A 24311-nucleotide genomic window follows, 5' to 3' on the forward strand; every position below is an offset into this window, starting at 1 on the left:
AACCCCAAATATTGATGAAAAAGCAAATACAGAGCACTTCAGAACTATCAGCCAGTGTTGCCATTTCATTTCACCTTGTGTACACTCTGTAACCACAGATTACCAATTAAGAAAAACTGAACTGTGTGCATTACACATTAAGAGCAACTTGGTACAAAAATTACATAGAAAAGCACACTGCATTGTATAAAACATTTATGTAGAAGAATTTAAAGTTTTCCAACAGTTGCAACAGACATATTACAAGATAAACATGCAAAATCCCTACTGAGAAATCACCCCGGGAAGGCAATCTTTGATTTCAAAAGACTAGCCGGAAGGAGAATTGCATGTAGTACAGGCCAACCTGTATTAGCAACAAGTTTCTTTTAGGCAGCACAAATACTTCTCCTGAGAGAGCAAATGACTCCTCCAACAAGAAATTCAACAGCCAAACTGGCTGCTCTGGAAAGCACTTGCTAGAATAGAGTAAAAAAAAAAAAAAAAGTAAGCACTGCTAATAACTCGAGTCATGCAAAGTATGACTAATCATATATGAGCAATGCACCGCTCACAAAATGGCAATATTTTATAAATATTTTATAAAACTGTATTCCATCAAAGTCTCAACAGTTTTCATTTCATTTTAATCCTCTATGGTACTGAAGCATCTGCACATGTGCATAGACTAATTTGAAACTTATACAAAAACAATTGCACTAAAAAAAAAAATAAACTCCAATTATTAGATGCTGCTGATGTGACAAAAGCCCAGAAGAATCAATACAGCTCAGTGAACTTATTGTCACTTTACACAATGCTACAACAAATACATGGCATGAGATGAGCAGTGTTGTTTCCTAACCTTTGGTGATACTAGACCAACTGGAAAAGGGAAACTTAAATCAGCATGTTTAGAGGACGTTCTTCCTACTAACCCGTAGACACACAAAGAATCATTAAAGAAAACGCGTACTGTTGCAATTTAACCACAGGCGATTACACGGAGAGGGCCAAAACAGGTCGGAATCTAAACTCCATGGGACCTGCGGCCTAAAGAAAAAGCCTGGGCTCATTCCTCACACCAACACAAAGCCTGTAACACTGCGCTTTATTTTACACTGTTACCGCAGACTTCAGCCCCAACTCGGACCTGACGTATCGGTTTTACTCCAGACGGGAGCCGATAGGGCAGGCGGCCCACAGCGGCCGTAAAAACACCCGCGATAAGGTATTACGCTCGTCAGGACACGCCTCACCTACCGAGGCAGTTACCACCTGAACATCGCCCTTTTAAACATCGATACCCACCACGCGGGTTGCGCTCCCAACGGCTGCCGGCCAGGAGATGCCCGCAGGAATCCCTTGCGGCCCTGCCGGCGCCCGAAGCCGGCTGCCGCCAGCCGCCCACAAGCCCGGGCACTCGCTGTTCCCCGCACCAGCACCCAGTTTGATGACAGCTTTCTACGAGACTTTACCGGGGAAGGCGGGGGTCCGCCGGCCCTGCTCGCCCCGGGGAGCGTCCCGGCAGCCCCCGGCGCAGAGCAGAGGGACTCACCGTGGCAGGCGCGGGGGAGCGGCGCCGCCCGGCAGCGCAGGTACAGGCGGTAGAGGCCGCGGCAGCCCCGCCGCTGGGCGGCCAGGGCCGGCATCATGGCGGGGACCGCGCGCGGAGCCCGACCGGTCGCCGCCGCCGCCGCCGTATGCCAGCGGCCGGCGAGCGGGCGGCGATTCGCATCGGAGAAGCCCGGCGCGGCTGCGGCCGAGCCCCAGCTGGCCCCGAGCGGCGACGGTAGCCGGGAGGCCGGCGGTGGGCGGTGCTAGGGCACCCGGATGTGCGAAGGGACCGCGGGCCGCCAGGCGGGCGGGACGGCCACTAGCCGCCGCTGACTCACCCGCCCTTCGCGCTGCGCATGTGCGGAGCCGCCGCTTCACTTCGGTTCACGTTACTTCAGCGTCGTGCTCCCGGGGGTCCGGGTCAGGACCCAGGATTTTAACCGCAGCAGGCTGGCGGTTACAATCCGCCCGGCCCGAAGCGCCCGCGCCTTGCCTGCAGCGGGTCTGCGTCTGAAGTGCGCATCGAGAGCGCCTCCTGGTCCGGAGCCGCTCAGTTGCTGCTCGTAACGAGCAGATAATGTGTGTGTGTGTGCTGAATCTGTTAGCTCAGGTAGTAATAAGACTCGTATGCGAAATCTGTTCGCAAGATTTTTATGTGAAAATGCGCTCCCATACCCTAAAACGTGCTTCCCGGGTCAGTGCTGATAAAACCGGATGTCTGGGTTTCTCTCCCCTTGTTACTTGGCTTATCATTATTATCATTGGTGGTAGCAGCAGTGGTTTGTGTTACTCCCTAGTTACTGGACCTTTCTTGCCTCAACCCGTGGGAGTTAGATTCTTTCAATTCTCCTCCCCATCTCTCCGGGAGACGGGTGGAGGGAAAAGGAGAAAGTGGGTGAGCGGCTGCATGGTTCTGAGTTAGCAGCTGGGCTTGAACCATGACACAAGATCCAACGCAGAAAACTTCTTTCTCCAGTAAGCAAGTGCCCTGCACATGATCCTGCAGTCAGAGGGTTGCGATCTCTACTTGTACTCACCCTGGCCTTTCTCACCCACAGTCTGGCTCAGGACCATTAGTCCCACTGGGAGCAGATTACAGACCTCTGTTATAAAAAAGCTTTTCCAGAATACCTTTGATACTAGTTTACATGACTGACAAAATGTCTCTGGCTTCCTTGTCTTCATCTGCACACTGGAGGAACATGGGAGCTCACCAGAAGTTAGCTTGGCAGGGAATGTGGATAATTAATGCACCTGATGATCCAAAAAGCATTTGATCATCAAGGAGAATTATTACAGTAACTGTCTTTAATGTACCCAATTAGATTTTGAACAAGGCTTGCTGGCACATAACTTCTTTACCAGCCAGCTAGTGATTAGCATTGACAATAGGAGTTTTCCTAGAAGCCTGGTGGAGGCAGATTGAAGTAAAATACTTGCATAAAATAATTAACACCCATCTTCCCAGTAGTGCAATTGCAGACGTATCAGGTGAATTGGGAGTATTGCAGCAGATGCTGTGTCATTAGTACCAGATGTACAGCAAGGGAGTTAAACACAAAATTCACTGCAAGTTGTAAAGTGGCAAATGTGAGGTCAATTCATCAATTTTAGCTGGGGTCTAGCATGCAGCTGACGCATGGTTTGCAGGCTGCTTGTTATTTTGGCAAGAGCCTAACAGTAAAAAGAAACATGAAGTGAATGGAGTTTCCTTTCTTTTCCCTAAATAGAGAGGTTTGAAAGAATATATAAATTCTTGAAACATTTGTAATTCCTGAAGAACCTCTGCTATATGCTAGAAGAGATGCTAACTGTTGCATTACTTCTAAAGATACTTAGGTTTATAATTTCCTACGCAAAACCAAATGGATTTACTAAACTATTTCATATTCTTTTATCCACTTGAGTAACTGAATTTGCCTTGTCTGGTTTTGTTGCTGTAAATCTGAAACAGGAAGTAAAATAATAAAGCTGGAATAACGTAAACAGATTTAATAGATACTACCATCGTGGTGATCAGCCAGGATCTACATGACCAAGGGCTCTGCATAAACCTTTTTATTGATAAAGTCTAAAACCTGGAAAAGAAGACAGACAATCGAAAGAGCATCAGTAACAACCTATTCAGTGTGGGAAAGCCAGGTACGTGAAGCAATTGACAGTGAATTACCACACCTCGTCGCATGTAGCTGCAGCATTTTAAGACAAAATTCTCAAAACCTTATTTATGGAGCATCACAACCATTAGTTATCAATCACTAGCAGGGAATGGAGAAATGCAGTAAATGATAGGGACCTGTTTACGTATTTCAGCATATCCAAACTATATTAAACACCTTTTTGCCTATGGCAAAGACTGCTGTATTATATAGCCATAGTGAATAGGGGAGATTGTGGTGCTCACTGAATGACAACATTTTCATTTAATATAGTTGGGAGTTGCACCCTAAGGTTTAATTGTGAATAATTGTTACTTATTAGCTACTTTAAGGCCATATTTCACAAAATCAAGCCAGTTTAAAGAAAAAAATTACCAAAAAAATCTCATTCACAATCAAGTTGCTATGCTCTTAGCCGATTAAAAAAAATATTTATATACACCATGCTTGTACAGTGACTTCTGTGCTATCTGTAACACTGCCTGGGGGACAGAGGTTGCTCATATACCTATCATGTGAAAATCTGGATATATTGCTCACAAGAAGAGGGAGGCTGTCTACCATATCAGGGTCATTTCCTCAGGCAGCCTTTTGCAAAATCTCGAGAACCTTAAACCAAGACAAGAGCATATTACTTTGCCAGTAAAAAGTTTCAGTTGCTTTACCAGGTCTTCAGGAAAAACAGGGACTGTGTGGGTGCAGCCTTTTAAGATTTAGAACCTGCTTTACAGAGACATTTGGAAAGTTTGCTTAGAGCTACTTACAGATCAAGAAAGGCAGCTGGATTGAAACATAGACCTTTGGAGACTTCATTCCTCGTTCCTGGTTTTTTTTTTAAAGAAACAAGTAACTGACTGGATTACTTGAGCTACAACAGTACATCATGATGAAATTCTTTAATCGTTACTGCCTTGCAAGAAATCTGTGATACGTAAAGGCTAGTATACGGTGAAGGATTTTAGTGTTCCTTGTACAAAAAACGATGTGATGTAAAGCTAATTTGAATATTTTATAATCTGAAATTCATTAAAGATTTCAAATTAATACAGCAGAGACTTGCAATGTCCCCAGATCAGCAGCAAGACCTGAGGTAATGACTTAATATAAAGTTACTCTGAGAATCCCATAATATCCAGCCTTCTGTCTTTCATACAGCATAGCAAGGTTTTTAAAAGGGAAAGACCATTCTGATTTTGTACCTTTTATGATTCTACAGATATATTGTTGACAGCAAAAATTCATACTGACCGTTAAAAAAATAAAAGTATGAATACATATAAAGTGTCCAGTGATCCCAAACAGCCTTTAAGCCTTTCAGGTAAAATATTTAAACAGAAAAAGAGAAAGTATTTTGTGGCAAGCAGGTACATGAGGGGAATGACTCTTCCGAAGCACAAAATGTTGAATCTTCAGAAGTCCATGTAACACCACTGAGTCACATAGGTCTGTTAAGTTCTATCCTGGTCACTGGGTCAGAGATAAACATAAACTAGAAGCAAATACCTTTCATTTCCAGCACGTGGATATGCATTTTCAATTATTAACACGCAGTTCATTCACCCTAACACCAGCAAAGTCATCTTCAGTTTCTGGAACTGTGTGCAGCAGTGCTTGGCCAGCCCTTTTGACCCCAGCAGCAGCCCAGCAGCTAATGACCTGCTGCTGCAGCAGCTCATAGGCCTCTCACAGAACAGATTGGCAACCGCATCCTTTTCCCTGGGAACCTGATGACTCACACCGTATCTTTTAGGAGGCAGAGCTGAGATCAGTACTGCAGAATCAGTTGAAGTGGGAGTACAATAAAGCAGAGGGAAGAGGTAATTCCAGAAGAAAGGGTTTCACAAGAGCAGACAGAAAAAGAGATAGGACAGGGAAAGAAGGGAAAGGCTGTGAGGATAGAAGAAAGATGGGATAAAGTATCACAATAAAAATCAATGGGAGTTATACTGGGACATATGCAGCTACAGTCAAATTGGGGAAAAGGGAAAGATTTATACAACATATATCCATAAATATGCACTTCATGGTTATGCAGGCAAAAGATGCAAATATTACTGTTCCTGGACCAATAATCCCACACCCACACATGTAAGAAAGACTACAATTGTAAAGCAGCAACATCCTGAGCAAAAAGGCATCAGAATTCTGCTAATACTACAAGGATTTGACAATATATGTTTTAAGACCTTTATTATCGGGATGCTCTCGCAGAACAGGATTTTTTATCTTCCCTACAATCACAACAAACATTTGGGCTTGTGAGTAGTTACTCCTTTAAAGAAACCTTAACTATAAATCTGGTTTTCTTTTATCTCCTTTCTAATGCATAAGGCAGACAGGTACTTGTGAAGCCAAAGTACAATAAACCATGGAACCACATTATTCTGGAAAATACTTTCTCGTAGCCAATAGACACACAAGGAGCAGACTAAAGTGTTTTGCTTCATAGTTGCAAACCAGCCACTAGAGGTCAGTGGTTTGGAATAAAATTAGCACATGTAACAAAAATTCCATTTCAAATGACCAAATCATGTTGTCAAATATAATTTCCAGCCTTTGAGTAAGGAGAAAGAATTCTTAAGGTTAGCAGCAGTTTTGTTCCTCCTGAAGCAGAGATCTAGCTTAAAATTCTTAATACTAGCTACATAATACATAATATATTGAAACAACTGTTCTTACTCTCTTGAGTAATATGCACGCATGCATCAGCACACAGGACTGCAGGAAGCTTCCTGCATCATCCAGTTGCCAGCTACTCCACCTGTCCTACAATCTTTTACACAAACGAAGCAAGGACCAGCTTAAAAGCAGCTTGATTTTCAAGAATGTGAAATAAGCTTGCCTCGTACTTTGGAAGTGTATAAAGGCAGGATATTAGAAGCACCTCTGCAGTACAAGAATCTCTTTTAAAAACTATTTCCCTTCCAAATATGTAGCACTCTGCAAAGAAAAAAAGACTGGCAGAGGGCAGAAAGAGGCTTTTTTAATTAAAGAAAAAAGTGTATTAACATATCCAAATGGCAAAACCTCCTCAAAATATAATGTTCTTAGTCATTTATCTGCTGCTGTAAGTATACATACACACCACTGATCCACAGCACATATGCACTCATGCATATGTCTTGCTTACCAAATGTCTTGCTTACCTCTGCCCCAGAGCAATAAAAATTTGAGAGAATTAAAAATGTGAATAGAACCACTGGATGCTCAACAAACACATGCTGATGAGAATTCAGAAAGTCAACTTCAGATTTCCATCTGCCATTACAAAAAAACTTGATAATAAAGGGCTTTAATTTAAACTTTATAACTGAAAGGATTCACAATGTTTTTTGTTGTGCTTTAGTCAGAACCTAACTGAAGTTACTATAGCAGGAAGTATGTTGAAAGGAATTGTAATAGGCAAATATGTGTCATCTCAAAACAGTTTGGTCAGATTTTGTGGATTAAAAAAAATTAAATAAAAAAAAAAGCTAAAATGATCATGTTCTATGTGTCTTTGCCCACAGAAGCAAACATACATCAAGACAAAATACCACATAGCAGCACATACTGCATCTTCTCCTAGATTTCCAATATAGAACTACGGTAAAGCAACATGGAAAGAGAAGTACTTAAAAAATAGTAATAAAAAGCAACCAAGAAGGCTATTAGCAATATAGACCATAGTAAGTGTTTCTTTTTCTACTTTTCCACTACAGGAGCTTCAAACATAATGGATAAGAACACATAATTCTACTGCAGCGGTTTTCCATTTTAAGTAAACCAAGATCAGTCTGTCGGCTCTTGTACAATGAGGCAGCATCTGAACACACTATTCCAATAGTATTTTAATAGAGGCTAAATTAGAGCCGGAAAACTGAAGTACTGTCCAGAGAGTGCCGATCTTATAAAACCATGAATAGGAAATCGGGGTTTGTGAAAGCAACACTACACCCCGTAGAATTTTCAGACCTCTTTTTATCTGAGCTGACCTCTTCTTCATTCTCTATTTTTCTCCTCACTCTTCTTCCTTTGCCTTCTATTACATTTCTACCTTTGTGAAAACTGCAGTTGACATTGCTATAACCCTTGCAGAAAATCTAGACCTGCACCTTTACAGTTTCTAATTTTCAGGTTAATTTTCCTGTGAAATGCCTTAACCAGCTGATGCACCATCTTCATCCAACAAATTCTTGCTCTTCACATTGGCAGAGGTGCACAAGTGAACATTTGTAGGAACATACACAGCAAATGAGAATACTGTGATCTGCACTTCATCTCAGGAAACCAGTTTCCTCACCCCAGGCAGTAGTCTGGATTGCTGCAACACTTCATTTCCCTCATTAGCAAGGTACCACAGTCAGGCACATGGAAACAAGGATAAAGAGAGGTGAACTCAAGAGCAAAGTCTGTCATGGTTCCACAGAACACAATCCACACTACTGCTTCTACAAAGCCACAGCTATATGGTGGTAGCCAGCTGTGTAGAATAAAGCCCATGTGGTTACCACTGGGGCTGAATAGAAGTCAGCCATTTAACATGCCATCACAAATGAGCTAAGCCTAACCCACAATTCTGCTTACTATTTGCAAAACAAATCATTATTATACTGATAGAAATTCCAACTGCTCAAGCACTAACTATGACTTATTTTCAGTTCAGCAGTGGCACTTACTTAGGTAGTGGGATGTAATCATAGTCACAAAGTAAACTATTTTAAAATTAAAGGGACAGGACTCCTGCCAAAACACAGGTGTACAGTCAACTTTCCTCTATTAACACCTGCACTGAAAATATGCCAGTAAACTGAGCACGTAGGTAACTTTTTTCAAAGGACTTTGTGTTACCAAGCAGAACAGCTCCAGTAATTTAAAGACAGCTTTTTTTTTCTGTTTGATAGCTTAATCTTCCTATTTCTCAAGAAAAAAACAAATGAGAAGCCACAGCAGCTTACTGCATCCTGCACTATTCTTAAATGCACAAAACAAACCAAAACGAAAAGCCACAACACACACCTAGAACATTTAGCATGCAAAGCTGTTGGTCAGTAAAACTCAAAAATTAGAACTTAAACAAGTGCTGTTTTGCAACACAACACTGGTAATATTTTAAATCCGGAAAAAAATATGCAATTCGATTTCAAGAACATCAACAAAACCATAGCTGTATCAATACAGAAAACAATTTAATTTGTTTCAAAATAAATATTTGACATACAAAGCACATACAGTGAAAAAGGGTCACAGTAAATTACAAATGGAGATACTTGCTCATTCACCGAGAAAAGCCCTTGATATTCCCAATTTCATAGCATCAAATTTATCATTCTTGCTGATTTAAGCACAGCACTAAACAAATATGGATCCCAGTGCTTTCCTTCACAGGTACTGGTATGGATAATTTACTGCAGTGATCCAATTTAAAAATCAGTAGGGACCACTAAATTGCTACATAAAAGAAAGAGCGAATGAGGTGCTTTTTCCTTAGTGTCAGCAGCCTGTGATTATTATGTTTATTAGATTTTCCTGAAAGGCCTTCACATTTTCTCAAATACGTAGGAGAACTGTATTTCCCCTCTGAGCCCTTACATTAGCATTTTGTGCCTCAGTCCTTGAATACAAGTAAAAGATGAATTTTTCTATTTATTTTAAAAGTTTGTACCATCTGGATGGCACAGAACCAAGCAATGAAACTTCCTTACCTGCACAGTATCTGCTACTATCACAGAGCTAGCTTCTGCAGAAAATAAGTAATGCTGACATTTTATGAAAAAAGTTATTTTTTAATCCACATTTAAATCAATTATATTACCCATATTAGACTCATAGAATCAGAATATTAGAATCATTTTATTATCATACTGATAATTATTTTTTAAATAATGGATTGCTTAAGTTTCTATCCTTAAAAGGCAATATAAACCAGCAAGGCCTGACTCTTCCTGTGATTTTAAGAAAAATATAGCACAACAGAAGTTACAGTACAAAGATACACTAACCAATTTCAGTATATATAGTTTAACCCATACTTGCACTTCAGCATTAAAAGTTATAGACAATTACCACAGATCAGCATAACCTACTAACATCAAGCACGTAAGGGCTTGCAATCTTGCTTTATGGCATTATTTCTCCTCACCAGGAAGATGACGACACCAGGCGCCATACCTACTTTTGCACATGGAAATCAAATTTTGACATGGCTTTAACAGAACATGCTGTTCTAGCTTAATGGTCTTTGCTACCATTAATCTTAGCACTATAAGGTACGGTACTTTATGAAACTATTTAAGGAGCAGTTAGTATCATTTTTGGAAACAGAACCAGGAAGTCCTATGCGGTGTAAAAACAAATCACAGTTCCCCCAGATGCTTGTCCAACTCCTTTTGATTTCCTGCTCTGCCAGAGCTCTTGCAGCACCTCCAGCTATGCTCTTCCCTTCCATGTCTCAGTTCCAGCCTGTAAAATGGGCAAGAACTGTACTTCCTTAGTTAACAAGGGGTCTGTACAACAAATGTTGCAATACAGGTGCCTAACAACAAAAAGATTCAATGCAGATTGTACAAAATAAACAGCTGCATTATTTGTTTGGACAGTGCTATCACATATATAGTTAGCAGCTCAGAAACTGCTGGAAAAAATAGTGGCTCATAATTATAATATATTAAAAATCCTTAAAACATGCAAATTAAAACATTAGTGGACAGTGCTCCCCTTGAATATGCATCAAAGGGAGCAAAGCATAAAACTGACAGCACAAAAATTACAACAGAAGTATAAAATTAAATAAAAGACAATAAAGGAAAGGATGGATGCATTAGCGAATTGCTCTGTGTGTAAGAAATCCCAACTGGCATTAGCTGCTCCAACAGACCCAGTGGGTCCTGATACTTTATCTGCAGGGGAGAACAGACAAGTCTTACACTGAAGTGTCACTCCTACAGCAAGCTTCTGCACATCAAGGGGTAGGTCTACCCACAGATCTCTGCAAAAGCACTTAAACCTATGAAAGCTTAGACAAAAAACAACAACCAGCATGATTTATACCAGTGGAAACAGTTGCCACATTGGGTAGGTAATCTGTTAGTAGGACAAAAACTCTTCTGCTTCACATCTGGGGTTAAGAGGCATTTTCTGGTCAGTTGCAAAGTATCTCTATTACCACAGACTTCTATTACAGCCTCTGCATCACAGCTAGGTGTTGACAGCACAGCAGCATGAACATATATAGAGTTTTTTTCCCCAGAAAAATCTCAAGTTATCAGGACACAAACAGAATTTCAGGTGTTTAATTTGTTAGTAGAGAAACAGTCAAACTGTGGTAAGGAAGCAGGCACAAGGACAGAATGTTTTTGCCAGCACTGATTAAACTTGGTGTTATCACTTAGGCAGCCTAAAGGCTGCAGTAAAAATCAAAGTTGATGAAGAGTGCAGGTCACTTGCCCTATTTATTTTGCTTGGAAGTTATTCTTATCCCTTTGTACCATGTTTTCTTGGCACATGAGAGAGTTAAGTTTTACGAAGCCACAAGTAAAATCCAGGCCTTATTTGTCAAGCAACTCCATGAAAAGCCAAAAATACACTAGCAGCCAAATCAAATCCCACTTTCTCCACTTGACCAATTTTTAAGACTTAACAGAAAGAGTTAACAAGAAATTCAGTATCCACATGCAAGTTTTACTTCATGGCACTGTCTTCCAACTCTCTACTTACTGAAATCTCATTCACATATTCCTTTTAATCCTCCTTGCGAATTCAGAGTTGGATCTCAACTTAGCATCCTTCAGTTACAGTTGCAATACATCAGATCCAATTTAGACTCCTCTCATTTAATAACAGTATACAATTAAAGAAACAGTTGACTGCACCCTTAACAGCAGTCTTAGACCACAAAAATCTGATCAGAAATAACATGATTTGCTTTCATTACTGAAGTTATTTATTTGTCTTCCACTCCCAGTAGAGGGGACCAACTTAAATGATCAAATTAATTTTTAAATCACAGTGGTGCAAAAAGCTGAAGTCTGACATCACCACTCGAAAAAAATCTACCGTGTAACACAAAGAAGGTCTAGAAAGTGCTGAAGAATCGAAACAGTATTAAGTAGGTCTAGATCTCTGCTCTGACTAGACACCATTGCTGCTGTGCTTATCCTCAGGTTAAATTTTGAAGGAAAGGGTCATACATTTTTGCACTTTAGAAGGCAAAATTCCCTATAAAATAATTTTAAAATGCACAAGACATTGTGTCCCAATACAGAAGCAGGAGTGGGAATATAAGAACATGCACACATACACACAGTACAGCATTCTGCTCAACTTCCAGGTTCAAGCATCAGTATATTCTGTTAGAGAGAAAATAAGCTTGAAGAGCTTGACAAATTACATTTAACACTCCTTTTATTGCAGTAGAAATTTTAGTTTTTATAAAATCCTCAAATTACAGGATATACATATAGTGAATCTCATTGCAAGTCTTTAGCAGCCGTAGAGCATTACTGCATGCAGTTGCTTCTGCAGTGTGCAAGTGTTCTACAAATAGCTAATCATGTTCAGAGAGCAAGACAAGTAGTCAAAGAATATCACATTCAATTACCAATTGGTTTGTCAGTACCAAGAGGTTGAGCAAAAACCAAATAAGTCTATAAATACATGGCTCTGATCTAACAAACTAATACAACTGGAAAGTCTGAATAATAACCACATCAAAAACAAGATAATTCAATAGTTACAGAAAAATACTTTGCTTCAAGACTGTTTTCAAAACTGTTTTACATAAAACTTCTCTGAACAAGGAACAGTAGTTAAGTACAGTGCTATAGGAGTTTACAAAAGGCCAATGAAACCCATTTAATTTTATGCAATTAGAATACTAGCATTAACTACACAAGAGTCGGCAAATGCTTTGCCCTGAATTATGGAAAGAAGTTGTGGTCAGACAGATTTTTTAATTTTATTTTTTTTACCCCCACTACCTACCTTTCAGCTGCTGGGTGAATGCATAATCAGCACTCAATATTCACGTCTGTAGTCATGACACGGGCTTCAGATCAGTCATCGGATGGATTTATGCCAAGAAATCCTACACTCATTTGTTTCAGAAGCTGCCTAAACTGGTGCAATCCTTTATGCAAATTTCCCATCACAATGAGAGTCTCAGAAACTGGAATAACCATTTATACAGAGCTAGCTACAGATTAATTTTCTAAAAAGCTGACATGCTTGAATTACTGCAGTCTCACATTTGTGTAGACACAAGAACAAATCTGCAATGATTCTTCAAAAGTTACTTTGTTTACATTGATTAGTACATGTAAGAGATGGCTAAAAGTTTAAGCATTTAATCTTTGTCGGAAAGCCTACAGGTCAGCAATTTGGCTTGGTAAAACATTTTGTTATGACAAGATGACTGCAGAGTTTTCTGTGATCAGTCTTGAGACTTCTTCCAACAACAAAATGTGAGACTATGTCACAAGGTAGAAACTTGGAAAAGTTCTTTTTAAGTAGTATTAATAAAAATAACCTCTCCTTCAGAAAAGGTGTTAACTATGTCAGCTTCATAGATTTTAATCCCTTTTGTTAAATTCAAAGTGGGTCATAATTTTACACTGAGTATAGTAATTTAGATGAAATGGTTCTACAGATAAATTTAGGAAGTGGAAGAATACTGTCCAAAATGTACTGCATAGTTATGTATACCAACTGCTATCCACTGGAGACATCCTATAGCAGCTATAGTTCCAACTAACGTAAACCTACTGAGTACAGACCTTAAAGATTTAATCAGCCTCAAACAACTGTCAATTCCTAAAAAAACTAATTTTGTATGACTGGGCATGTTTTAGATAGAATGCAGCTACTTTTTTCACCAATTAGCAATACAGCACAGTAATTTTAAGTTTCCATGATTTGCTTTTGATATGCTAAATTTCATATTATCTCCAATAAAGCATATACACATTTTTATACAGCCTGGAGTGAGATCAGTGTAAAACCAGGAATTTTTAATCAACAGCAGAAGTGCTAGCTGCTCATAATGTTCACAAGACACAAGTGCCTGAAATTTGGCTATGCAACAGTTGGTGCCAATCTGCTTATAAAGGAAATGCTGCTGAGGCATAGTCTTCTTACAAAAACAGGGCACGAGGGCTTCATTATTAAGTGTTCAACAACAATCCTCAGCTCGGTGAAGAGAGTCCTGAAAAATCAGATTTAAGGAGTTTAAAAATCCTACACAATTTATGAGAAGTAAGTATAATCTAAATCTTTTAATTCACTTCTTTTCTAAACCCCAACATACACTCTAGTTAACAAGTTCTTCAGATCAACTCAAGTGTTACTGTATCTTGCAAGAGCTTCAGAATTAGTCCTTTAAACATTAACATTTTAATTAATTTTAGTTCATTGGCTTCCAGCTGAGGACAGACACAAAGAAACAGAAAAATTCCACCTTCAATGAAAAAAACCCCAACCAACCAACAACAACAACAACAAAAAAAAAAGGTAATGCTTTATCAAAGAGTGTAAGGAGTTGGGAGGCGACTGTGTGTTTGTGCTGCTTGTTGCCAGAATGCAAGAACTCTGCACTCTAAAAGCATTAGAAGACAGACATGAGATATACAACCCACAACACCAGTTCCCCTTAAAACTAGCTCTATTGAAAGCTAGTTCTATTATTGTACAATTTAAATTATTTTTAGATACCGAAGTAATAAAGCACCTTTATAGGATTTTTTGTTGTTGTTAAAAAGACTACATGAACCAAGATGGAACAAATAATTTCTTACAAAACAGTACAGAATAGGAGGTGATGAAGTTTATGTCAGACCCGTCTTTGCATACCATGGCAGCAAAAAACACTTTATTGGTTACTGTAGCAAACCATTTTCTAATAGAATAGTGATCAGACCAGAAAGTATGTTCACAAAATTTTATGCTACGCAATACTTGTAATAAGAAAGATGCCAAGAAAGCACTAACTTGAGTAAATCCTCATAGAAATATATATGGTTTCAGAGTTCAAAGCAATAGTATTGGCTTGACCAACTTTCAAACAAAATCAATAAGGCTCTATTTCAGTCACAGTTAACCTGATTCATGAATTACCTTACAATTAAGGTTACTAATGAATTATGTTCATTACCTAAATGAGGTAATGAACCTGTTAAGATCATCCACAGTTTGTTGGGGTTTTTTTCCTGTCAATGTAACACAAGTTCGTAAGTTCCTGTCAATGTATAGACTAACCCTTAGATAGGCCTGCCATGTAAAAATAAGGATATCTTTCTGGTAAATGGCTGCAGAACAACTGAAAGATTTTATTCTCCAAAGCATAGTTTTAATTACACAAGCATGTTCTGTAAGCTCCCATTCAAGGATGGTGGTATCTTTCAGAAACATTGAGTTACACAAAATAAATGTAACCTTGAACCAGCATCCAGGTGTATTCCACGTAGTTATAGAGACTTAGTATTATGAATTATGCATTCATTTTAGAATTAAAAATTTCTGAATGCCTAAACACTATGCAGTTAAACATGAACTTCCAAAATCAGTTTAATGCTTACCGACAGTAAGGATTTCGCCGAGAAGAATAACGTAATGTAAGAAATCTGTAGTAAATGAATGGCTGGAGCAGACTCCCTTGCCCACTGAAAGAGAATACAGAAGTAGAGCTTAAGACTGACCAAAACAAAACAAAAAAAAAAACAACAAAAACCAAAAAGCAACAATAAACGAAACAGGGCTTCATCTAGACTGAGTCACATTGGTTCAGGTTACATGTAACTGACAAGAAAAAGCACATAACCATACACTTACAAAGGCAGAAACTTATAGAATAAAACTGCTCAATGAAGCAGTTAAAAAAGTGCTGTTCTTGTATGGATTTTATATTTAAGAAGTCTTTGGTATGTTTCATTTCTGGCAGTGGGCAAAGGATTACAGAAGTGTGGTGAATGCCTCTTCAGTATTAAGAAAAGCTTGCTGGTCAAGGACAGAAACTGGTGGACATAAATAGTCCAGTTACAGCAACTTTTTTCAGCTCTATTCATAGCACTTTGAATATCTCAACCATATTTGTAGTATCTTTTGCAGAACATCTCAGAACAGGCAGGAGACTATTACAGATGTAGTGAGACATTAATGCCAAGCTGATATCCGACTACTTCAGCTACACTGAAATTAGGTTTTGATATTTCACAAAGCTGCTGTTTCATGTGACAGTGCTGTAGAATAGTAGCATACAGATCATACACAGCAAAGCACAGAAGAACCACAAGTTTCATTTTAATGACTTAAGTTTCTTTACATAATACAATATAAAAAGCTCTGAATTTGAACATGACAGTTCAAGTAACTAGAGCTCCTTCAAGTATGAACAGTATCTTTACTCAGGGGGGGAAAAATAAAAGTAACAGAAGTCAGCTAGAGGAGGGGGGAAAGAGGAAATACTGCACCTGTAGAGTACCTGCAAGCAATTCACTATGTTAAACCAGTTTAAAGAACAAATTCTCGCAATAGCTGCATTTAACCATTTTATGATCTTAAAATTTGGTATATGATCTTTTATAAGCTTCAGTATCTACTAGATGACCTATCAAGAAGCAATACTTCACATACTAAATTATCCAAAGAGGGAGAGAGGGAATAAAAAATGGGCTCCTAAAAAGAAGCTTAAAACACTTGAAAGTTTCAGATACTGGATACAAAGTATATGTCAGCTAAGTGACCTTAAATGAAATGGAATAGTTCTAGGCTGAAGCATTGAAATGTTCAGCAGACTTATCAAAAGATAAAGACAAATTATGCATTCTATCAACTTCCAAGAAGCGTACCCCCCTTCCAAATATTAAAAGACAGACTGTTATGCCTATCTGACTTCAGAAGGATTCCAACACACATATGCTCAATATCCCCAAAATGAATTCAACAGGCTGCGGAGCAGATAAAACCAAATGGAATCAAAAATAGAAACAAGGGTCACTGGTCAGAAGTAACACAGGAAAGGACATAACCAACTCCTGCTTGCACACTTTTAGCAGAATTAAATACCGCACAACTTAAATTTCTAGAAACTGATCATCAAAATTAAGACTTTTATTGAAGATCTTAATATTCCATTACACTGACCAAAATTAAACTTACCAAAAATTGCAGAACACAAGTTACAGTCCTGAAAAACTTTGATTTGACCCAACAATGTCACCCAAGCTATGAAAGGGAATGTTTTTTTTGGTGCCGAGTTATATCAGAGTGAACACTTTGATTTCATGATGTACCAACTTGAAAAGTCTAGGAATCAAACAAATTAAATTCAAGCTTCGGTCAGCCAGAACCATACAAATGGAAATCTGTGACCCACAGAAAACTCAATTTCAAAAAGTAATCACGTGTAGAAGGTTTCTAATCCTGAAAATATTTATGGTAATTCTTACCTGAACAGCATAAAAACCGTAGCTGGCATCAGGAAAATTTCATTGCAAGCAATGAATTTCAGAATATTCTGTTGATTAGCATTCAGTTTCTCCAAAATATTTCTCAGAAAGGGCAGGCTGTTTGAACTTCGTGCCTTTAAAGAAAAAAGTAATAATATTGCCAGAAAACATAGAAGTTGCACCTATCTTCTCTAACACAAGGAAATCAAAATACTAACAATTATAATTTACAACTCATTTCAGCAGTTTAAGACTAGACCCTTTCAAGGTATTGAGATTAGTACCCCAAAGAAAACTACCGTAAACTTGGAACTCCATAATTATATAGAGTTCAATTAAAAACATGAGGTGTTGCAATTTCCTCACCCACCCATTTTAGATTTAACTGCATAGAGAAGGCCACGAGCCTTGCTCTGCCCACCAGGAGGAAGTACCTATGGTAGCAAGATAGCCTAGTTAGGAACAGGAGAAGCTGGGAGTTACATTAACTGCACAAAGCAGTTCATTGAGCAGCAGGGCCAACTGGTAAGTACTTTGCTTGCTATCCTCACCCTGCAGTTTGTTATTTTACTACTGAAATAGAACATTAAATTTCACAGGCTATGTTTTAGCTTGAAAAGACATGTCTTAAGTTTCAACTTAACTGTTAAACTGCTTTTGTTTCCTTCAAAGAACAGCAATTGAAAAAAATAATTAGTGTCAACATATCATTGAGTTGTAACAGAAGTAGGGGGAAGGGCGGGCAACAGAAAAGGTTTCTCAGATTCTCTGTGCTGAGATTTCAAACTACAGTTTCACTCTTAACTCCCCTAGTGTAGCTAAAGGAAACTATAGCTGCAACTCAAACCCACTTATAAACCCCAAGAATATCAGCAGTATGAATGGTATCATACATCATATCATACTTACATCAAGAACTTTCTTTGTATATGTAGCAGCATGAAGCAAAGAGAACAGCAGAACTGGAAAAATACTCACTGAAGCAAGCGATAAGGAAAATTATAGACTGCACAAGTACTTAATTTCTCTGTCACATTATGCTAACACACAAGCCGTAGATTGATGGCCCTTCACAACAGGTTGGCTGGAATGACCTATACTGTGTTAAGACATGCATGTGTCTAATGCTTATTATTTATAACTCTTCCCTTTGCTTCTTACACCTCTTAGCTACACTTTATTAACTTCAAAATGTGTGTGTACGCAAAAGTACAACATACACGAGCGCATTTCTACTGAAATGCATTCTGTCTGCATGAAAGACACAAAGGAGGTTATTACTTAAAATCTATCAAATAGAAGTTGTCATAAGATTATTAAGAAATGCATTTCTTTACCAAAGAAAATGCAGTTGCCAGACATCCAGATTTTAGGGAGCAATAACACAGACATTCCTCTGCCAGAGACATTAAAAGTGGGACATTTTTAAGAGTGGCACAAAGAAAAATTAGTTCTTGCATATGACCTTTGACAAGCCACAGAATCCTTTTATGCAGACTCTGTTTAATAACTTATCCGAAAAAACTACTGCTGAATACTTCCTCTCTATATAATGCATGTCCTACTTACACTGAGGAATCATATATAAACCCTGTACTGGTAATAAATGATAAAGTTACCAACTTCTCAAAGTATCACTTGAGGCTGGTCGTAAAATCCACCAAACTGAAGTCTCAGGAAAAAAAAAAAAACTAAGTAGCCAGAGACTGCATTGCACTAGTTAGAGGTGATTAACCTGAATATGGATCAATTAACATAAGCCTCTCCCATTTTACATAGAGTATGTTCTATGAATAGCAAACACATTCTAGTTCAAACTAGTTTTTCAAATCATGGCACAAGTAATGAAGAGAATCAAGTATAAGATGTTTAAAGACATTGCCAGGATCACACAAGTAAAGGATACTTGTAACAGGGTAGGAATTCACAAAGATAAGAGAGTACAACAGGTAGTGGCAGCTGTCCTCCAGCAAAGCCTGGGCCAGAAACGCCCTGCTAAGCTGGAAGTGGGGTAGCCTTTGGTGTAGTCGGAGGGCACTAGTGAGAGCATTTGCCAGCAAGGCACGCTGATAAAAGCTCGCTGCTTCATGCAACCTGCAAATCATCAGAGGAGATGTTACCATATAAACCAAGCCCCAGCTCAGAAGTCTTCCACTCTTGAGACTTGCATCACAATTGCATAATACCTGAAGTACTTCTATGATTGTATATAAGCACTGTTACCAAAATACAACTAAAAACTGATAATACTGACTTACTGTAAGTGCCACAGGTAAAACAATATATTATTTCATCATTACACATGAAGACATCCAGATGACACTCACTACTTTACAGCTTATCAACACATTTTCCAAACGCATCTAAAAGTGGTTTAAACCAATATAAATTCTGACAAAAAGTATCCAAGTAAGCTGAACAATAGAAATTTACCCTTACATTAAAAATAACTCTATGAAAAGGAGGTGCAGTTACTTCGTAAATTATTAATGCAATTTTATAACATTACTATACATACCCTAGAAGAGGCAGGACAAATAAAGCTGAGCAGTAAACTGTGAACAAGCGGGAAATCCACATTGCTGTATCCAACTTGTTAGCCATCAGAAATTGCTACATTAAAAGAAAAAAAAACAACCCCACAGAAGTTGTTATCCTAATATGCATACACTGAACATTCTTCCCTTCTGCAATAAACTGAAAGTCTGTCTCCAATTCTGAATAGAAGCAAATCATAGCTTGAAGTGTTCTCTGATACTTGACTCAATATGATGTTGCTAACATGAACAACAATAGGTAGTCTTCCTCAGAACCACAGAGCTCCTTTATATACAAGCAAATACAGTGGTAAAATCTTTTGTGGAAATAGTTCTTCTACACAAACCACCCTCACTAGACTGCCAGCTTCAAAAATGTTATCATGCAAAGTCTTTAGATCTCACTAACTTTTGCTGCTATTGCTTCAAGGTTCCTTTTAAAATACACTGCACACACCTGTAACTAAATCTCCACAAATCTTACTGAAACAAAAAATTAAGAGGTCAGGCACAGTTGGCATAACTATGTCATAAGGAATACAGCATCATTTTGGCCTACATATTCTTGGCCTCCAAAAAACAGAAAGCTTTTAACAGTAACCCAGCATCTCTCCTGTTGTGGAGCTCTCCTTAACGACAGCCCTCTCCAGTCCTAATACAGTGTCCATACCAGAAAGGCTCTAATGAAACACAGCATGCTTTTGGCTATTTGGTACCCAAGAGTCAAAGCATCAGCTTCCCTTCACCATAAAGATCTCAAGGGGCTTTCTTCCGAATTTGAACCTGCTTTTGAAGACTGCTCTTGTCCTCTGCATTCCTAGGGCAGGATCAGAAATTGAAAATTAAAATGAAAATGACCAGGAATTACCCTTAGTAACCTGCAAGCGCCTTCATATCATTATCTCCTGTCTTGATTGCACAATACAGCTACACGGAATTAGTTTTGGTACAGACGTTTTCAAGAACGGCTGTGCAGCAACATCACGCTCTCCACAAGTGCAAGAGCTGTCCCGCTGCTCGTCCAGGGCACACTGCGATCGGCGCAGGACCCTCCCGGCACCACAAGGGGTGCCCGCGCTGCTGGAGAAGCGCCGTGGCCGGCCCAGAGCCCTCATGTTTCCTGCAAGAGTCGGGCCGGCGCCGCGGCCTGCTCCGTCCCCTTCCCCACAAAACCCTGGCCGGGGGCTCCTTACCACAGCTCCGCCACCGGCCCCGCCCGGCATACGTCCATTATGCGTGGAGTCCGCCATGGCCGCACCTGCTTGGAGAGAAGCGCCTCAGTTAGAGCTAGAGCTGGAGCTGGAGCTGAAGCTGGAGCTAAGAGACGACCACAACAGACACAGCCACCCCACCCCTCAAACTCCCGGCCCGGCTGCCCGCAACCCGCCGCCAGCGCCACCAACGGACGCTCACCGGATACCACAAGGCGTCACTTCCAGCAAGCCGCGGGGCCTGCTGGGCAATGTAGGCCCGGCGGCGAGACGTTCTCAGCAGCGCCGGCCGGCGTCCCGTGGCCTGGGTGGGAGGTGCTGCGGGAGCGGTCCCGGGGGGGCCGGGAGTCCGTCTACCGGGGCAAGGCCGCTGAGGAGGAGGCCCGACCCACCCCTTCGTGCGGCGCTGTGCTTTGCGATCTCTGCTGCTGGGCTCGCGTCCGCACTGGGTTCTCTATGATGTAAAAGGGGAAAACCAGCTCTGTGTGCCCAGACATGCATGGTACTACATTAGCATGTAGCAGCTTTGACATAAGTTTCTGAAATCGTTGGGGAATAATCATTAAAACTAAAGCCAGGGAGCTTTAATCAAGTACAGATACATCAGCAACATTGTCCGATGTCCGAGTTGGATAGCATGAAGCAGAAGCTTCCTGCTCGCTCTGCAACATGTAGCATAGGCTATTTACAAGGTCTGGGAAAGGGTTAGTTCATATAATAATTCAATTACAGAATTATATAATGGTTTGGGTTGGAAGGGAACTTAAAGCTCATCTAGTTCCAACCCCCTGCCATGGGCAGGGACACCTCACACTACACCATGTTGGCCAAGGCTCTGTCCAACCTGGCCTCGAACACTGCCAGGAATGGGGCATCCACAACTGTGGGCAACCTGTTCCAGTGCCTCACCACCCTCACAGTAAAGACCTTCTTCCCGGTATCTAATTTCAATCTACCTTCATCTAGTTTAAAGCCCTTGTAGTATAAAGCCCTTTCTGATCCTTGTCTTAACACTGGTTTTTTTGTTTGTTTTAATGACCTGTGCCAGATAGCTATCTGAGCATGTTTCCGTTCTGAGCTGGAAGTCTGTAAATCTAGTATAACTTGGCTGAAGTGGTATCGAAGAAAACAGACTGTGGGCCTCAAGATTGAGACCTTAGACTTTTAGCTCCTGTAGCCTCATGTGGTTTGTACTCCGGGGTTTCTCTCAAGGACGTGCAGCAGGTTCCCCCTTCTGGCAGCAAGGGTTCCAGGATAGCAAGCCATCTGCTCCAGTTCCTAATAATTCCCAGATAACTTCAACTACTCTGTAGCAGCAAGAAAGACATAGTTTTGTGACCAAAGATGTTGGAATCAACATCCACAATCACCCTCATTTCTGGCTTATGGTGATTAAAAGTGAAGATTGGTGGGAAGAGAGTCGCGAAGACATCGGGCGAGTGAATGTGTAATGAAGTATGTTGCCGGGGAGGGAGCAAAAGAAGAGTTGGGATTGTGATAGCATAACAGTTACACATAAACTAAGCCTTTCAGCGAGCTAACGCTTTTGAAACTGAAGATGCAGAAACTGATTTTCCAATTCTTTTCCCAGCCATTCATCTCTCACTAAAGTGGCTGTGAAGTAGGTGTAAGAACTACCTGCTGGTTTGGGACCATTTTTTCTACAGGTTGAGGAAACTCAAGTAAAAAGCTCCACAGAATTGGGACTCTCTGTGTGTCTGCTGTGTCTGATCAAATGTGCAATAAAAAACCTGAACATTTATGCTAAACAAAAATTAAGGCTTTGCATATATATATATATGATTTACTTTGTAAATCAAGTTTAACCATTACCAGATTATTTTATTACAAAAATAAAATATTGATATGTCCACAAGATTTATCTAGATGCAACTGAAATGTGTAAATACACATTAAAGACCAGATGTTTCAGACTGTCAAACTGGAATGTCACAAGTGAAAAAAATTTATCAGCCTTCAAGATCATGTATTTTTTAAACGGACCTAAGTTGGCAAATCCATGTCTTCATCAGGAATGCTTATTCATTTCTTAACATTTGTAATTAAGGATGGACTGAATACATACACATGCAACGCATTGATTTCTAGAGTATGGTTTGCTATCTGTCAGTCATAACACTTAAGTTTGTATTTCCTTTTAGCAAAATTTTCTTTCACATATTTCCCTTAATTTCATTTAAATACAATGCTAAACCACTGTTTGTCCAAAAAAAAAGTTAATGGTTTAAAAGGTGCTTACTTTAGAAAAGTTAATACAGAACATCATACTTGGCCCTTTGCAGCCAAACAGTCCCCTCTGGTTTATATCAATTTTTCCTTTCTAGACTTTTCCCTTCACCTTTGTTCTGCATCTGTTGTCAGTTCGTGTTTTATACAGTCTCTTCTGTTGAGCAATTCAGACCATGCTACTGTTCACTTTAACTTTAGAGAAGACATTAAATTATATCTTAAGAAATCAAGTGTCAGCTATTAGCTTCTCCCTTTCCCAATTCTCCTCTGCTATAATATTGCTGATTGTGCAGAGGGGAAGAGCAGAAATTGATTCCCATGTTATTAATGATTTGGTTTCCAACAGTTGTAAGGGGATTCTTCTGGACCATCAAGGCACCAGTTTGCTTTCATAGATGACTGATAGTTCAGATGTTTAGAAGAATATCAGTGTAATTGCTGAGGACTTATGTACCTCATTAGCAATGTAGTCCCATTTCTCCTTTTTGGCAGTCCAACAAGATCAGCACAAACATCTGAAACTGTTACTAACACATCTCTTTATTCACACACACACACACACACACACACACACACACACACACACACCCCTGGAAATTTAATAAGCCTATCAGAGAATTATTGGCAGTAGCAATATCAGGATCAGTTCTCTCTTAATTTAAAAAATGATGAATGCAAAGGGATATATTTTGACATTTTGGGCCCAAATATATACACCTACTTCCACTAGTACTAGTACAGCCTGCTTTGAAGTTTTAGGAGGAAAAAAAACCCCAAACAATCCAAACATAAAACACCTTAGTATGTCTCTAAAAAAAATCACATATTTTAGAAATGTATGAAACAAAATAGGCAATGCTTTCAATGTTCTTAGCTCTGTCTGAGATTCTCCAGACACAGTGCAAGTTTACTAATGCTCACAACATCACTATTAGATGTTCAAAGAAGGTTTTGGGTAAAAAAGGTTAGTAACTTAATTGTAGGCACACAAGCAGCAGCGTAACTGGGCTGGAAATGGAATCCACAACTCCAGAGTCCCCATTGCTGCTTTCCTTCTTATTCACTATGTGTTTTCAGATGAAATCGTATGCAAAACTTCATATGTAATTTGAAGCCAGTTTTACTATCTGAAGAAGAAGGAGGCTTTTATGGTGTTTCAGACTAATTACTGAGAACATCATTACAGACACTATGGAAATA

General features: G+C 39.5%; 2 protein-coding genes across 6 annotated transcripts in view; both read right to left on the reverse strand.

The window, feature by feature from the left end:
- The window catches only part of SLC30A9 (solute carrier family 30 member 9), a 35974-nt gene extending 34200 nt beyond the window's left edge, over positions 1 to 1774 (reverse strand). Inside the window, exon 1 of one of the 2 annotated variants that reach the window (XR_010616640.1) lies at positions 1538 to 1752. Coding sequence is in view for 1 of the 2 variants with exons in the window: in XM_065698158.1 (XP_065554230.1) it covers positions 1538 to 1634 (97 nt within the window). In the remaining variant the exon portion in view is untranslated. Of the gene's footprint in view, positions 1 to 1537 lie in introns of both variants that reach the window. The other variant, XM_065698158.1, reaches the window with a different exon arrangement.
- Positions 1775 to 12059: 10285 nt separating this feature from the next.
- TMEM33 (transmembrane protein 33) lies at positions 12060 to 21082 on the reverse strand. Of its 4 annotated transcripts, none has more exons than XM_065698193.1 (8): positions 21064 to 21082; positions 20844 to 20908; positions 19632 to 19726; positions 19020 to 19207; positions 18023 to 18090; positions 17114 to 17247; positions 15245 to 15328; positions 12060 to 13875 (listed from the first exon to the last, which is right to left on the reverse strand). In XM_065698193.1, the coding sequence occupies exons 2-8, from the start codon at positions 20898 to 20900 to the stop codon at positions 13746 to 13748; spliced, it is 756 nt and encodes a 251-aa protein (XP_065554265.1). In that variant the 5' UTR covers positions 20901 to 20908; positions 21064 to 21082; the 3' UTR covers positions 12060 to 13745. The 4 variants fall into 4 exon arrangements, with proteins under 4 accessions (XP_065554265.1, XP_065554250.1, XP_065554259.1 ...); XM_065698178.1 differs by having other exon boundaries at positions 21038 to 21076; XM_065698187.1 differs by lacking the exon at positions 21064 to 21082 and adding an exon at positions 21003 to 21057.
- Positions 21083 to 24311: the final 3229 nt, after the last annotated feature.

The sequence above is a fragment of the Lathamus discolor genome, chromosome 1, assembly GCF_037157495.1.
Source record: "Lathamus discolor isolate bLatDis1 chromosome 1, bLatDis1.hap1, whole genome shotgun sequence".
Classification (NCBI taxonomy): Eukaryota; Metazoa; Chordata; class Aves; order Psittaciformes; family Psittacidae; genus Lathamus; species Lathamus discolor.